The sequence below is a fragment of the Pholis gunnellus genome (genome assembly GCF_910591455.1).
Source record: "Pholis gunnellus genome assembly, chromosome: 15".
NCBI classification, from domain to species: domain Eukaryota; kingdom Metazoa; phylum Chordata; class Actinopteri; order Perciformes; family Pholidae; genus Pholis; species Pholis gunnellus.
This window is the reverse complement of record NC_136542.1, coordinates 13407309-13425029: the sequence shown is the minus strand read 5'-3', so window position 1 is coordinate 13425029 and position 17721 is coordinate 13407309. Positions and strand designations below refer to the sequence as shown.

Sequence of the window (17721 nt, the reverse complement as noted above, 5' to 3'; positions counted from 1 at the left end):
GCCACAGAAATGTCATTTTAATGTAATGTTTGAAACTAAAGGATGTTGCAAAAAAACAAAAAATCAAGCGATGTTTTAAGTTAATAAATTTAAATTGCCATATTTAAAACGGATGTATTGGGTGTATGAGCCTTGCTGAGTCACTACATGTTGGATAGAGAGTGAAGTTAGGTCCATGGAGAGTTCAGACAGGTTCATTTATTTTTCATCAGCTGCGGTGGAAGACACGTTAAATTTTTAAGGACTGAGAAATCTGAAACGTGTCACAGAGATACCAAACCCAAATGCGTACCATAATACGTGCTATTTCCCCATTTTCTCTTTACAATGAGCGTGTCAAATACACACCCAGGGTAACACTTACTCACTTAAAAGAATTCCAATAATTACCAACACATTTAGGTTGAAGGAAATTCTAAAATGTAAACACCTTTTCAAAGCTCATCTGAAATATAATAGCGCACGTCATTGTAATTCATGCAAAAACTACTTCATGTATTTTTGTGGTTTGACAATACATTACATCAAACTATCTGAAAGTTGTAAAGAGTATTGTTTGTGAGGTGTGGATCAGTTTCTTTCAGGGTCATTTGACACCCATGAAAGGCAGCTTTCTGCCCTGAGTGAGTCAGGTGACCAAGCAGTTGGATACAGTCACAGGTTGCGGTCCCGTCTGCTTCCAGTGAGGAAGCACAGGAGTCAAGATGACGTTCATCGCCAAGACCTTCTACGACCTGAGAGCCACCACGCTGGAGGGAGACTCGGTGGATTTCAACGTGTTTCGGGGACGGGTAGTCCTGATCGAGAATGTGGCCTCTCTCTGAGGCACCACCACCCGGGACTTCAGCGAGCTCAACCAGCTTCAGAGCAAGTACCCCCATCGCCTAGTGGTGCTGGGGTTTCCCTGTAACCAGTTTGGATATCAGGTCAGTTGAGCAGCATGGTTTGGGTTGACCTTACAATATCTGGTCTAGATACACCGGAAGGCCAGAAATCTCATGATATGAATTTATATAGAAATTGTGTTTTTTTATTCACGTCAAATCTGCTGTATTAGTTCACTTATCGATACAAAACTTCACCCATTTTGGTGCTTTCTCTCGATATGAAATACATTTTTGAAAATTAGTCACCTGAATCAGATGCTTAAAGTCATTTTTTGAATCTATAATTTTGTGAATCGTGTCTATGTGCGTTCTCCCAAGTGTGCGTTACCCAATGAGAATGATTCCATCTCATTCAAGTAATTCAAAAGAACAGCATGACTCATAGAGTGAAAACTGTAACCAGCTTAATTCCCGTTATCACCAAAATGATAAGATGGCCTTAAAGTCTTTACCATATTGCTGTGGAGTACAAAAAAACGGGTCAATATGAAAATGAACACTGTTTTGCAGGAGAACTGCAGCAATGGTGAGATCCTGAATTCCCTGCAACATGTGCGTCCAGGCGGCGGCTTTCAACCCAGCTTTACCATCTTTGAGAAGTGCGATGTCAACGGCACAAGCACACACCCGGTCTTTGCCTATCTCAAAGATAAGCTCCCCTACCCTGATGATGACCCCACCTCCTTCATGCAGGACCCCAAGTTTCTGGTTTGGAGCCCCATCAGCAGGACGGACGTCTCGTGGAACTTTGAGAAATTTGTCATTGGGCCGGAGGGAGAGCCCTTTAAGAGATACAGCAAAAAGTTCCCCACGATTGACATTGAGCCTGACATTCAGAGACTGTTAAGATTAACCAAAACCTAAGAATAGCCTCCACCTCTTAATGACTTCTCATCAATCCTATAGTCAAAGCTGATATGCTGTCCTCCTCACTTTTAAGCCTTATTAAATGACGGTGATATTCTGAAAAGCTGAGGGAATATTATCTGAGGCCTTATAAGTGCTTAAGAGTAGTGGAGGAATAGATTTGATGCATGCAAAATGAATTCTACAATATAGAAACGTGAAAAGCAGGGTTTTTTTCATTCTGCTCCTTGTCCTGTCAGAGCCTGGCCAGCAGATGGTGCTACTGATTTGATCATACAAGTAGACAACTCCTGTGACGCTTTTATGAATTAACATTCACCTCACACACGCTCACAAAATGTTTGCCCTGGAATAAAACCCTGAAAACCAATATTCTCTCTCACTGATGCATCTTCTTTTAAGCAGACCATATAACCAGTGTGGCAGCACCTATAAAGATGTATTGCTCTGATGCAAGGTTGACAAAAATAGATGTATGTCTGAAACAGCTCTGTGTAGGCATAGTAATGAGGCTTGACAAACAGTGGGAAGGGTGTGGAATGATGATGCATGTTTTTTATTGCACATTTCAAAGCTCACAGGCCATTCCTCTGCATTATGCAACCTCTCCTCTGCTGATTTGGTCTTTATTTGTTGAGATCTTCTTTCTGAGACATTCCCAAGTATCTGCTGACACCAGTAGCCCGCACAGCAGCAGGAATGCTTTACTACCACAGTGACACCTGAAGACAACTCCTAAATCATGCATTTAGAGGAGCATCGGCCTTGCCACTGTGTAATGAGCTCTTATCCAGCTTTGATGCACAGCGTGCATTGTTTCCAAGGTCTGCAGATTAGCGGTGGGTTTTCTGCACATCCACTCACATCCACATCAGCTGATGATGTCAGAGCCACAGGCTACACAGGCCATGGCAGTGCCTTAATGTCTTTGGCAGGTTGCTGCGGGGACAACAGTGAAACAAAACAGCCATTTGACACTGTTTTAGATGTTTGCAGATCGCCTGACTCGCCATCTTTGCATATCACATTTAAATATTTGTATTGTCGTGAGAGACTAGGACATTTGATTAATATATTTCCCTCAAGCCTACTGGTCCGTGGCTTACAGCCTAGTATTGTTGCCTATTAGAAACAGCAAATATTGGAGGAGGAATACCAGGGGCCTCTCCTCCACACTCTGCACTGCTCCCCTGCACACTCAGCCTGCAAAAAATACCACCAAAGATCGTTTAGGTTAACAAGATGAACCACTCAAATGGATTCTCGAAATTCTAAAATAATAGAAGAAAGAAAAAACACCTCATCACATAGGACTTTGTGGCATTCTCTCGACAATACTTTTGATTTGCATATGTTTCGATCCAAACAGCCCTGCAAGTAACTGTAGAAATTATCAAAATAATAGAAATAAGCATGCGATTTCTTTACAATAGCAATCTTTGGCCCACACCTTTGAATCCGCCCACTCGAGTGAGTTAAATTCTGTCCGATATCAGACATGGTAAACATAAAAAAAGTGTGTAGCTACAGACAAAAGTGTGCAACTGAACACCTGTGTTTTCAAAGCAGAGTGAGAGCTCCTCGTTTCACCGCTCGTCTCCTCGTCTACCCACTACAGGTGAGCTCTGTTGCCACGGTAACGTTTGCTTTGCCCACGATGGCTTCTCGCGAGACTCCAGGGCAGAGAGAGGGAGAGGGAGAAAATGAGAGAGAGAGACATAGAGAGAGAGAGAGGGGGGAGTGGATGATCTCATCCCTCCAGCAGCTGCATAGCGCAGCCAGGCAAACCCGTAACTTTCTATCAAACTTCCAAGTTGCCCGTCAGAGGACGTCACCGGGGCATTGTTTTCGGTTTGAACCGGAGCGAACACGTTTTCACGAGAAGGTGAAGGAACGCGTGCTGCGCAGCGCGTGTGTCGGACTTACGGGGACCTTGTTACGAGTTTAAACAAAAGGAGGAAAAAAAGAAAAAAAAAAAACCCGCTTCGTATTGTGTGACATCCACAAGCTCGGGGCGGAAAGGAGCAAAGGTGAGTCGGGAACGTGGTGCTCGTCATGTGCGCGGTGTGTAGCTCGTGGTGGTACGAGGTGCCAAACGTTATACACACACAACATCTGTCTGTGGACAAAGCGTATCTTTGTGCCGTGTGAAGGTGCAGCGTGGAGCCAGTGCGCAATCAGTGCCAGTGTTTTAGTTCCACTAATGGGGTTGGTGGTGAACGAAGCGGACTCGGTAATGAACGTGTGTACCCGACTATCACTGGGTCCAAATGTATAGCATCCGCGGCTATATGTCAAGGGCATTGTTCCCCTCGGCACTGCTCTTTTTTGGGGGGGGGGCAGACGCTGTACATACAGGTGGCGTCGTGCACACTACACCACCACACACAGGACGTCTCCTTGTGTCAGTGTCACCAACCCGAGTCATCTGTATGTTTGTTTCAGTGTTGTCGCCACGCCAGGACGGATTTCACGCAGGTGATTTCCTTGTGCCACATCTGGCCCCCGAGAGCTCTGGTTTGTTTCTGTTGCTTCTGATTAGGCCAAGCTGAGTGCATGCGGGTTCATCTTAATAAACAAACCGTGTCAAATGTCAAACAGGGTGTCCACTATGGTCACGGTCCCCCAGGACACTTTGAGCAGATGTTACCCAATGCAGACTCTCCATTTGCTGATTTATTTCTGCTTTAATGTGCAGAATATATCACAGTGGTTGTAGATGGACAGTTTTGGAATAGATAGAGAATACGGATCATGGCTACATGATAGATTAGGAAATATTTGGCAATGCTGGGCAAGAAGGTAAACACAAGTTTGTTTGATTAGTAACAAGCAGGAAACAGCGCCAACCTTTCAAAGCTCAAACATAAGCAGTATTGTGTCTAAACGAGCATATTTACAACATATCAGCTGCATCATACCAGTTACAACTATGCATTGAATGTCCCCTCTCACTGAATCACAGCTCCTGCTCCAGTGGCTTGTTGGAGTTGGATAACTTGGCCATGAGTCAGGTGAAAAAAGGATGCTTTGGAGTCTAGCTTGTGGCAAGGATCAAGGATTTTTAGAATTCTTAATAGGCTTAGCTGACCTGCGGCGCGGTGGGCTTGACTGATCATACACTGCACTGCAATTTTTTTTTACGAGTGAGCCTAATCTCAGCTTTGTCCCATCTAAATCATAGCTATTATTCACGCTGGACTGCTTCTTGCTTTCTCTGATGGGATTTCCTATAGAGGAATAATCGTATGCAGAGGCAGCAGCTGTGTATCCTCTATTGGGGAAGAGCATGCATGCTCTTGTTTTTAATCTGCCACAATGGGCCGACAAGTCTGCGTTTGATGCCGCTGACAGAAATCCCATTCAAGGTTGAGATAAGGCATAACTGCGTGGGACTACACACATCGAATTTTCGGGAGGTCAAGTCCAAAGATCAGTGTTTGTGCCGCCCGCTCTCATCCGAATGCATCGAAATGCACACTCTACGCGTGATTGTTCCTTGAGAAAGAAGCCATGGCTTCTCACGTCTACCAGCAGAAATAGTCCCCCTGGTTTATTACTGAAGGACGGTGTTTCTATTTTCCACTTTTATTGCATCATGCTTCTCACACAACAATAACAATAGTTATTGTGCTTCATTTGTCGCCGAGTCGCTCCAACGTGCACAGAGGGATGCTTCCTGTTGCTAAACTGAGCTTATGTTTCTATTGTCTCTTGTGCGTTGGCTCGAAGGGAATAGCTTGAGCAAAGATAAAAGACAAGAGGAGCATTGTGCTGCTTTATAATTTGCCACTGTGGAATGTGTGTGCTGCAATTATGCTAAGTGGCCGTCATTCAAATGCTTAAATTCACGGTTTTAATTCATTTCACGACGAATAATGATATTTTTGTTATGATTGATTCTCAAGTTCAAGGTGAACTTATCTTTTATTGTTTTAATGATCGTAATGTGTGAAGTAGGTAGACAAACAGACCTTCAGAAGTTGGCCCTGGATGATCTGGTGCACCAGTGTGGCTACAAGGCCGCTTTCTTCATGCGTGTTTATTCTATGGCAGACACCAACATGAGTCATGTGTTCATGGGTTTTGACACAACCTTCAGCTGTAGCTCGAAACATATCACTTTAAAAAACAAAACAAAAGGGAAGCTCCGTCAGTTTTAAGATGAGTGATGGGTCTGGCCGGTATGAGTCACTGATAGTCAGAAGTCAAATGACTTGTTGGTGATGTGGCCTCCAGCGTTTTTTCCGTGCGAGTGTCTTTTTCGCCGGTGACTGAGGGGGTTGATGAGTTTGATTGTAATGAAGTGTGACTATACGGTTCTGCGTTTCCTGCTTGCTAAACTGTTGGAATGCTCCGTCTTTGTCTGGATCGGACAGTCCACTGTGTACCAGCCAATGGAAGGAAAGCAGAGGGCTTCGGAAGCTACAATAGTGATGATGTAATCCCTTTTCAGCGCGCTGTCACCGAGTAAATGCATGCAGACAAGGGGAAAATTCCCCTCCTCTTCGCCCAACCTGCCACAAAGTTTGGGGAATTTTTACCTCGCTCTGCAATTCGTACACTGTAATTATCAATAGCAGAGATTCTGTGGGGCTCACCGCCACTGAGGGGAGTGTAGCAGTGGGACAGGTGCAAAGTGTTGCTATTGACTCTGGTCTGGACCTCATGCCTGACTGACAGTTGTGTGTCTATTTGGTGGTCCGTTACTTCTACGCTCATGCACGAAAAGCAGCCTGTCTGTTCCCGGGTTCTGTCACGCCGCGTCCAACTCTCAACCCCAAACCAAAACCCACAGTCATGCAGAGATCAGACACTGTGTAATTCCCCTTTTCTGCTCCCATCAAACCTCATGCATGCCGAAAATAGTACGACATGGCGTAAAGAATCGGAAGATGGGGAAGAAAATCGTTTTAAAAAAGCTTGACAAACAACCACTTAAGAAAAACTTAAAGTGAGAGAAGATTTAAAAAAAAAAAAAACAACACGTTGCATAATAAAATCTGGAATTCTTCTGATGATGATGATGATGATGATGATGTGTTGCTGCCACACAGCAATGACTTGCTCGGTATTGTCTCGACATGTCTGCCAGTTGCGACAGCGTCTCTGTGCTCGGGCCTGCACGCGCCCTGGAATGGATTACGGAACGCTGCTCGGAGAAGAATCAAAACATCAAGCAGAGTTACAGGCCCCGTGCCCCGTGCAGAGCCTGCCCGCGTGAGCAGCGGTGGAAAAATAATTCCACATCCAAAAAAAACCAGAGAGGTTTTTTGCTGTTGTCCCTCCTGTGGACAGAAATCTGAGAAGCAGGCAGGAATGCGTGAGGGCTTGGTCATGGCTGAGCTCAAAACAGATCTCAATGCATAGACAGGTCTGTTCAGCTTGTCCTCATTCCTCTGCACGCTTACAACTGTTTTTGTTACTTTCAGGTGGCACTTTTACGATGTGATTTGTAGTAAAACAGTCCCCCCCCCCCTGCAAAACACTACTCTGAACGCTGTCTGAGCTGCTTAAAGTTGTCTGAAATAGTCAAAGCATTCTCTCTGAAGCTTGTGTGTTGTGCTTTGTTTCCTGTCCTGAAAATCCCTCCTCGCATTGCTCCAAAATTTCACATCCTTGGAACCAGGGAGTCCATTTCCACCCGGTGAGTTCCTGCTTCCCTCTCGGCTTTGCTGAAGAATGAGACCAGTGTGAGCCGAAGGCGTCCTTTGCTAGATTCAGATGACTTTTTAAACAAATAGTAGTTTCAGGTGGACTGAGTGGACTATTCCTGCAGCATGTCCCTGTAGTTCAGTTTTACAACCCCAACTTTGAACAAAACATACTACATTACAATACTGAAATAATCAGGCTATACAGTTTATAACAGACCACTATCTGTTAGAATTGGGTCATAGTCTCTTTTTCCAAGTCGCTCCAGGTGCAAAGGGCAGATAGGGCCGGCTAATAACAAACATGGCTGCTTTCCCAGCCTTTCCTCTCTCGCTGCCTGTTTCCTGTGTGTGTTTCATTGATGTATTCCAGGATACCGGGGCCTGTATATTACATGCATGCAAAGCTGAATGTTGACACGTGAGTGCTTGTGCTTAGTTCAGCAGTTCTCATTACTGTTTCTGCTGGGGAGGAGGGGAGGAGGGGGGGGGCGGTAGTGTTGTTGCCACGTTTGTGTTTACATGGCACTCGTACTGGCCTTGAATGTCAATTTGGAGGAAGTCACGGGTGGATGTTTGACACCAGAAATATGAGACATTCACCTGTACACATCCCGGTTTGCCCTGCATGTTTACCTTTTGCCTCATTGTTAAGTGGCCCTAAAAAAAACAGGAATTAAAACACTATTTATGCAAACACTCATGATGGTAGATGGGAATGAGGGAGAGCTCCAGTCAAAACTGGTTTGTTTTCCTCCTCTGTGACTTATGGGGATGCAAAGTCCTGATTATTGCCAGCCGGGGGATAAAAGTGTGTGTGTGTGTGTGTGTGTGTGTGGGGCGCGTTAATTGCATTCTGCTTCACTCTATCAATGAACTAAGGCTAGAACAGAAGAATTACTGGGACAACTGTCGGAGGTTGTCTGATTAATAAAGCAGATGTTCATTTGCTTGCCTTTTGCTGCCATGTATTTTCAATAGTGTGGTGGTTTTTTTGTTGTCTAATGGAAACGAAAGTATTGAAAACACTGCACCCTCTGGGCGGCTGTTGTACAGGAGATGTGGCTTTCATGGAGCTGGCTCACATGCATGATAAACCACAGTAGCAGAGCTGGCAGGAGTGTGCCAGTAAGTGCAGTGCAAGCCAGCAGCAGCAGCAGCAGCAGCCCAGCGCTGTGAAGGTTTGCACTGGGGTTTGCTGGCACACACTGATTTAGCAGGGCACCGCTGTTATGCAACACTAGCTGACTTATCACAGTCCAAAAGACTGTGTTATGAATTGATTAACCTGCGGCCGGACTGTTTATAATTGGACTGGAAGTGCACTGGGCTACGTGCTGGACACGTGCCAAAATCAATATGGTTCACGCGTATAACTTTGCTACGCTGTTGTGGTGGATTTAGTATCCGCATCAAGCCCTTCCACGTCCAGAACTGCACCTTTTTTTTTTTTTAGAAACTATTTGCCGTTTCTGACAAATAATGTAGATTACTGAGGCTCACCTGAGCTTTCCGCTGAGTCCACAGTCGGGGAATTAGGCTGCCCTCCAAGTTGTGGGGGACAACACGGTCTGCCAGGCTTCTCCAGAGACGTGGCAGAGAATGCCCCTGAGGTTTTTCTGCAAGGATAATAAGCCCTCACTGTGCTGGTCCTGGTCCTCGTGTTAACTCGCACTGAAGCTCCCCCCCCCCCCCCCCCCCCTCCTGCCCCAGCACTGCAGCCCATGTTGCTACCTTGTTAAATCGCTTACAAGATCCCATTCTCATGTTTCGGCCTGCATCCTTGCAAACCAAGTTACCAAATTGCAGGGAAGGTCTTGTGCACTAGTCACACAATTAATGTCTTGTGGCAGCACGGCAGCTATTTGGCCAATGTGAGGGGATATTAATCAGGCTTTCACCTTGACTCTGGCCTTCCACGACGGCTGCCTCCATTCTCCCTTTTACTGCGGCCCTGTTAGCTAAGGATCCTATTGTTTCCTAGCAGCACTCTCGTGCTCCTCTGTCACTGATATTAGCCTGTGGGGAATCCTCGTGCAGTTGAAATGCATCCCATTACGGCTGCCTCTATTCATCTCTGCTATTAAATTAGTTGATGTGCTTCATCCTGATTGCTGCAGAGGTGTGTTCGTTGGCCAAGCAGTTGTTGATCGATTGATAGATCAGGTTGTCTGACAAAATGAACTCCAAGGATGTGTGGAGCGTCTTATGATAGATTTAACAGCATTCTCTGGGGGCCTTTTTAAAGAGCCTGTGGTCAATGCTGCTGCTGCAGTGAAGCTCATGTTTCTCATGTTTGCTCAGCAGGGTCCCGACCCTTCCCAAACTGCCTAATCAAACCATCACAACTGCTCCTCTTCCATAACATCACCTTGCCACAACCTGTCCAGACAGCACTATCAAAACAAAGAACAAACCAATGCGTCCTTCCCGAAAGTATTCGCATTTTTTAAATGCCATTTCAGCAGCACAAAGGGTTCCTATTGTGGGTTTCATGTTCCCTGTGAGCTATTTCTTTGTTGCCGACAATGTTTTCATTCTTTTCTCCTGCCAGACTGTTATCTGATCTGAGCATTCAGTTAATGTTTCTGTGTTTTAGCAAACAGATACTAGGTTGGTGTTGAATGGGCACATAGGCTATGATTTTCACTCCCAAACACTTTATTATTTCTGAGTTTGCAATAAATTAGAATGTGCTTTATTGTGGGTAAAGGTGGTCCAATCAGGATTCTGTCTTGGTAGTCCTCAGTGATTTGGCTAGTCCGCTACCTGTGTAATCAGGCGGAGGATGTGAGAGGACAGGGCAGTGGATGACTTCCAAACATCACAGACATCTGTCATATTGACCCTTCTGCCTTGAGAATCCGTCAGGCTGCTGTCAAACTGACCTCGCTGCTCATACACAGCTGTACACTAGCTCTCTCTCATCCCGGCTCTGTCCTCATGAATACATTCTTATTCACTTAATACAGATAGAAAAATCTATCGCAGTCAATCGTGGAAGCTAAGAAGAATAAAAATCCATAACCAAAGCAACGTGACCCAATCAGGCAACCGACATTATCATCCTCTGAGCCGTAACATGTTAGCATTGATTAGTTTGTTTCCATTAGGAACAATGGAGCCACGTGATTAGTATTCCAATAAGGATTTGTATGCATCATGCACGCTTGTTGCCTCTAAGCGTGATGATTTTCAGGAATATTATTGACTGCGTCCATTTTATTTCCACTGCTAGTAGCCATGGGCCATGGGAGTAAATGGCTGTATTGGCCTGAGCCAAGCTAGGACTGGCACGGGGCAAAGGACCAATACTCACTGATGGGCACACACATGCACACAGCGGGGTTCTCTGGCATGCAGTGTGTGTGTGTGTGTGTGTGTGTGTGACCACTGGATGTGCACAGCCTCCAGCCGCCGGCTGTGCACGCCACACGCTGAAACATTCCATCTCCGGCACCAGCGCTCGCACAATCAAAATACCGTGATGTAATTGACATTTGGATTGACCCGCTCTGTTTATCCCTGTTCAAACGTTCTGCAGCGCCACAACTCTGCGGCCCCCCTTGGCCGTAACGTGACATCGATCCAGCGGAGCAGTCGAAATGCATCTGAACATGCTAGATACACACGATGCGTGAGCAGCACTGCAAGCTCACTCTGATTTGTTTAGCTTGAGAGTGCCTGTGATCAGAGAATGAAGTAATTGCAGGCTTGGGAAGTGTTTTTGTCGGGCTGAGCCCCCATCCCCAGTCTTCTGGCACGTGGAGAGGCTGAATTATAGACGGCAAACGCACAAACTATTCACTCAGCCCTCCTCGGAGCATCATCACTGTTAATTATATACTGCTGCTACTCTCGCATCCCTTCTATTTTAATCCTCAATTGATGGAAACTGCCTCATCCCAACAGAGCTCACACTCACACTTGAGAACACATGCTGAGCTGGGGGTATTTGTTTTGTAACACATTCACAGCTTTTCAGATATTAAGCAGGGCATATATACCGTTCCTTTGGCGAATAGAGGAAATTCAGTGGCCCTATAAACACCTCTTTACCCCGAGCCCACACTGCCCTGTTAAACGAGGCATGCTGCTGGGAAATGCTCCCATTCCATTGGGGTTTAATCCAGGTGGCCTGGTTTCACACTTCAGCAATGCAAAAAACGTAAATATCTTTTGCATTTTTACTACAATGTTGAAATATGCCAATATAATAGCAGTAAACCTACAGTTGTCAAAATCAAATGAATGACTGCCTAGGCGGGAGTCACCTTCCAGCCGCTCAGATAATCTGATATATTATAGATAGAAACATTGAAGACAGCTGTCCAATGCAAGTATCATAGTGTTTATAGTGGATGCTAATTTGCAACACCTATCCCTTAACACAGTAGCAAAAGCCCAAAATAACACGGATTACAATGCGAGTGTGCCTATGAAGCACCCGCAGGGAAGTCTTTTCAGAGTGAAAGTAGACCGGGTGAACGATGGGTTTTACTCATCAGTCTGATGCACAAAACCCATCGTTCATTACTGCTAAAGATCAACAGGTGTTTGACCCATTTATACCAGACTGCTGTCACAGGTGATTACACAAGACCTGTGTCTGGAACTACTTTTTGCCACACACACAAACACACATTTGTGTTTTCTTGACTTTTGGGAACATTAAATTGACTTAAATTCATTTACTGACTTACCTCAACCATAACCATAACTACTACCAGCCTAATTCTAACCTAAAACGAACCTTTAACCAAGTCTTCACCCTCAAATCTTAAATGTGCAAAAGGAAGGCGTGTCCCCACAATGTGACAGTTTAAACAAAACTATGTCACCACAAGACGGAGAAAATACAGTCACACACACACACCCTACTACTTCTACTACTACTACTACTACACCCAACTATACTATTTCACTACTAGTTACTACCAGAAGTGTCCCAGAACTTATTGAAATGCAGTAATGGTTACACAGATTTGTCAGCTTTCCGTTCATTAAACGTGGGTACGCAAAGCTGACATGTGCTGATATGGGGATGCAACTTTTTACAATATGATTTATCTCTTCATCACCTTATAAAAAGATTGAGAAGAACAAAGTTCATGGATCACAGCCCGTATCTATTGTCTGTTCGGCAACAAGAACATACTATAATCCCTCACTGGCCTCCCATCTGCGAACACTTCCTGCTGGGCACACTATGGCGCTCAATCAAGCCAGAAACACGTCTGCAGAGTTACACGTGGCCACTGTGTTTATTCGCATGGGCAGCCCTAATTGGACTCAAACAGAGGCCATAACTTGCATTTCAAACATGATTTCCAAGAAAAGGTCATCTTAGTTTGAGGCGGGTATTACAGAAATAGCATCTCTTCGAGCTGGCATGGGACCGAAAAGTGCTGTCTTTGATGTTTGCAGAAACAGACAAGCAGTTTGAATTATCTTATTCAGAAATAACTATTGTCCCATGAGTTTACCCTCACGAGCCAAATCAGCTTTTTGTATTTCAATAGAATTCGGTGTTTTATTTTCAGGGTTTTGCTCCGTGTATGTATGTATGAGAGCCTTTGTCTCTGCGTGTACCTGTCCATGTGCATCAGGAGCTCACTGTCTCTCTGATGGAGTCCTCGTGATGGAGCCGGGCAGACGGGGCAGGAAGAAGGAAAGTGCAGCCTAGAGCAGACCTCCACTTTAAACCTCAGCTCCCAACTGCTGCAGCAGCCGGGCAGCCACCTCATTAGAATTTTTTACATTCCTCTTCAGGCAGCAGCGCACTGCTTCCTCTCCATTGCTCTTTATAACGCACAGCTTTTAAAAGCTGACGAGCTTAAATCTGAGCCTCCTCATTAAAGACAAGTCATCTATAAAACCACGTCAAATATGAGGCACTAAACCAACTCTGGCTCCGTCTCTGTAGATTATTGTATTTATGGACCATAAAGTTGTAAAATTTGCGTTGACGTACCTAATCAACTGAATACAAGCCTGTCTTTTTTTCATCTTTGTTTTCGACGGGGTAGCTAAAAGATTAGAGTAGAAGAAGTAGTGATCCTTTTTTAATCTGGACAAGTAGACCACCTAAGCTGTTAGCAGTGCAATTAGCTTTTATTTCGAGGTAAATTACCCTCTAGGATTTGGACAATGGCCGTCTTTGTCCAAATCCTGGCCCACCCAGATAATGACATTGGAAATAGGACTGGGTTTATCATTTCTAACTATAAGTGTCTATTTATCCTGCCGTCTCACCCACGCAAAATGTGAAAGGTGGAGTACTTTCTGGATAAGAAGAGAGGAAGGATCGAGGACACCCTGCTGGAGATAATGGCAATGAATATATCCTGGCGCTCCTCCAGACCTGTCTTCTTGTGTAAGGCAGTGAGTGAAATTCACTTTGCCAGTGGTTAGCTATGCCCATTACTCACTGAGCTGTGCTGCAGTGATAGCGAGGGGCCCAGGGACGGGGCAGAGCGGCAGCACATCACAGAACAATGGCGATGATGGATGTGGAATCACAGCCACCGGTTTTTGAAGTGCTCCAAACTACACGCAGAGTTTGCATCGCATGTGTGGTCGGTTGAGCAATTCGTCGGTTCAGTTCCCGTTTTTATTGTGGCTTCATCCCGAGCTGGTATTTCATAAATCAAGGCTCTCGGTACAACTTGGCTGCAGAGATAGAAGGCCGTAGTAGTAAAGTGATGGCAGACTTTAAAGTGTTTTACAACTGACTATCACTGTGACAGTCTTGCACTTTCCTCTAAGTATTTGCCCAAACATGCCCTACTTCTTCCCCCCCCCCCCCCCCCCCCCCCACACACACACACACAGACATTCATCACTTCCTCCACTGAAATTGGTGGAATTCCAGGATGTCGGCTCGCGGTTGGATGATGCTAGTATCGTCTGTCTGCCAGCGGGCCTGCCTGTTTTTCTCTGAAGGTGTCAGGTTCACAGGTTTGCTCAATCAGACGGGCAGGTTTGTGCTTGGTTCATAGCCAGATGCACATACAGGAGGAGGGGAGCAAACAGAAAAAGGGTATTAAAAAAAAAGAAGAGCTACACAGATGGGAGCCGGGGGAATGGTGGAGATGCTTTGTTACTTCCTGTGCATCTGTTGTGGCTACGGGTGGCCGTGGTTAATCTACACCAGTGGATGTGTAGAGACCTCAGTTTATCCCTCACTCCTGAAAACTACTTCCTTGACAGGAAATGATGTTGTGAAGGAGTCGGTGGATTTATTATTACTGCCGAATTTTTCTCTTCTAGAGTTTAAATCCTCCTAAATGTCTGACTGGTGCACAACCTTGTGGGAAAGCTTGCTCACTGTGGAAGAGTAACTGCAGCTTGGCTCCAGTCTGTCGCTTTCATCAGGCTTTCCCCATGTTTCTCAGTCATCTTTATGTGTTGCGGCAGCGAGTAACACTCATACAAACACCACACGGATCATTTTGTGCCTTTTTTTTGTAAGCCTTCTTGCTATTTCTCTGGACAGGTGAGCCCTTCCTGTGCTCATCACAAATGTATCCTTCTAGTTCTTTGATGTCCTGGGTCAGTGTTTGCTTCATCTCTTATTTCTTCAATCCCCCCTTGCATCTGATTTGTTTGGTTTTCCTGGCAGGCCTCATATACACAGCCACAGTGAGGTTCCCGTGCCAGGCAATTTTCAAAGACTTCACTATGTTGGAATGGGGCCCCAGTCTTGCCCGGGACAGAGGGACCTTTGTGCCTGCTGCCCAACAGCCCAGTCGGCCCTTAGAGCAGAGGAAGATTAGGGGACAGGGTGAGCCAATGAGCTAAATGGTAGGGTGCCTGTTTGAAACCCAATGGTGTCAGCCGAACAGCCCCTTAGCCCCATTCAAGCACACAGTAATTACAAGCTTGTAGGGCAATCCTTTGGCTCCTTTGTCTCGGCTTTGGAAACACTTGCCCAGTCCACTGCGAAACTTCATTCCCTCTCTGTTTGGAGACCCAGGACGAAGAGTCTTTCAACTCCAGCATGCTGTCCTTTCTCTCGGGTACAGCAGCTAGCCAAGCCAGCTCAGCAATGGGGATTCCCCTCCAGGGGGCTCTGTCTTTGAGAGTGTCTAGCATCCCAGGCTGTGTCTTGATGATGACTCAGGTCTTTGCTTAAGTTGCTCAGATTTTTGTGAGTCAGATTTGAAAAACCCAGACCCTAAGTTCATGCTTGTGATTCATCATCACAGTACTGTTCTGCTGACTGACTGCTGTCTGTCCCCCTTTAATTCCTTGTAGTATGTGTGTGTGTGTGTGTGTGTGTGTGTGTGTGTGTGTGGAAGGCCCACTGTCTGAGTCACCTGCAACACATGCACAACACATCCTCGGTCTGTATAAGGGCATAATATCAGAGCGCAGTCCTTTGTGTCTTGACTCGTCCCTACAAATTGTAGCACCTCTGAGGTGTGCCGTGACTTCACTAACGCTTCGTCTGCACCAGCGCTCTGCTCATCATTTGACGAGCCTGACGGACCAGCTGGGAGGTCAGAGACCCAATTACAGGAAGTTAACCTAATTTAGTCAACAGGCTCAAGCTGTCTGGACATGCCCCACAGAGCTGTGAAAAAAAGCCTCTGTTTAATTCAGCAGAGAGTGGATAGGGGATGGCAGGATAGGTTGGAAGAAGCCTTGTGATGTGGGGTCTAGGGCCGTCCTTGACTAAAGAAATTCTTAGTCCACTGACACTCATACAATTTTGTCAATTTATTTATTCAATCTTCACATCTGTAAAACCGGGTTTCTCCACAAAGAATAATTTAAAGGTACCCCTTTAAGTGTATACAAGAGACGTGCTCATCCGTTTTTCAAATGAATCATTCAGCATGAAAAAAAGCATAAAAACGACTAATCGAAGAAATAAATCTTAGACCAAAACGGCCATTAAATCGACTAAGAGGGGGCTGCCCTAGTGGGGTCTCTGACTGTCTCGTTCTTTCACCCTGTCTCTCTCTCTGTCACACAAACGGCCATAAGACAGACTCCCTCAGTCGCTATGCCACACTCCTTCCTTTTAATCTGACAAGACCATGAAGCCAGTCATCTGTCTGTGTTTCCTTCAGCGAGTGGATTAGCGGCCCGTTTTCTGGCACTTGTGTGTGTGTGTGCGTGCGTTCTTATTTTGTGTGTGTCACTTCTATTTCTACGTCTGTCCCTGTGGACGCTCGGCAGCATGCAGGAATGAGGCCCAACACTTTGGGACTGGACCTGCAGTTTAACATATATTCCCTACTATTTCCACTCTTATTCATGTCAGAGAAATAAGGGTTTTAGTAGGACATGAATGATTTTTTTTTTTTTGAATTCATTAATGAGTTTTTATTAATCTGCTCCAGACACTTACTGTACTCCCATGCCCTAAAGAAATGGTGCCCATTCATTAGAGGAGTGTGTAGTTGGGAACCTTCCTTATGTGACAGATGTAAGATCACAGTGGCAATATTTTTCTTTTCATCTTATTTGAATTTCTTCTGACTGAAGATTTTGTGTCGTGTAACCATGAAGCTATGACAGCCTTGGTTTGAATCTGAAAATTGCTCCTTTCAATTTGATGGTCTTTGCTCTGATCGGCTTATTATCGGACTACTAGGCTCCACGTGGAACCCTCTATAATTATTTCCTTGCTTGGGGACCCTGTCAACACAAAAATAATGTAGGCTCCTACTTTTATTTTGCTGCTTGCTTTTGCTCGATATTGGACTAACAGAAGGGGTCTCTGCTGCAGAATATGCACAGGTTTAGAGGTTTGTTGTGAGAAAACACTCTTCTATGTGTTTGAAGACTGGGGATGCTTTGCCTCGGGCGCTCTGAAAACTGAATCATCTCCACAGCCTTGAGATTTTACACTTGCACCTTTTTCCTGACTTGTAAATTGATGTTTATATTATCAAACAAACTGCATTGTCTTGGGAACATTTGAGCCATCTCTCAGTTGACTGTGCCACTGTGGTAATGTCCTTGGTCACATGGTATTATGTACTGCTATTATGTCATAGACATCTCTGTTTACTTTTATATATACTGGTATTTATATAGTAAATATATATTTTTCATTTACTATTTGAAAGCAGATTTTCTCCTAAGTACTGTATGTGTCGTAGTTGGCATAAAGTTGCCCCTGATGCTGGAATGCAGTGTGAAGGTGGCTGTGCTGTAGGTCCGTCACAGTGCACTGTTTGCTACTAGCTAATGTGATCACAGCCACAGCCAGGCAGTGCTGCGAGTGGAGCCTTAATCTCTGCCAGTGTCTCCCTGCTAAATTGGGCCGATTTGTCAGGCAGAGGATCATCACCCTC

At 45.2% G+C, this 17721-nt stretch overlaps 2 protein-coding genes across 3 annotated transcripts in view; both read left to right on the top strand.

The window, feature by feature from the left end:
- Nucleotides 1-610: 610 nt before the first annotated feature.
- gpx2 (glutathione peroxidase 2) lies at nt 611-1751 on the top strand (the record flags this gene model as incomplete). The annotated part of the gene is made up of 2 exons (XM_079174128.1): nt 611-926; nt 1398-1751. The coding sequence occupies exons 1-2, from the start codon at nt 705-707 to the stop codon at nt 1749-1751; spliced, it is 576 nt and encodes a 191-aa protein (XP_079030254.1). The 5' UTR covers nt 611-704.
- Nucleotides 1752-3481: 1730 nt separating this feature from the next.
- LOC306707544 (signal-induced proliferation-associated 1-like protein 1) overlaps nt 3482-17721 on the top strand; it is a 33330-nt gene continuing 19090 nt past the window's right edge. Inside the window, exons 1-2 of one of the 2 annotated variants that reach the window (XM_079175049.1) lie at nt 3482-3784; nt 7384-7401. The gene's annotated coding sequence lies outside the window, so the exon portion shown is untranslated. The remainder of the gene's footprint in view (nt 3785-7383; nt 7402-17721) is intronic. The other variant, XM_079175048.1, reaches the window with a different exon arrangement.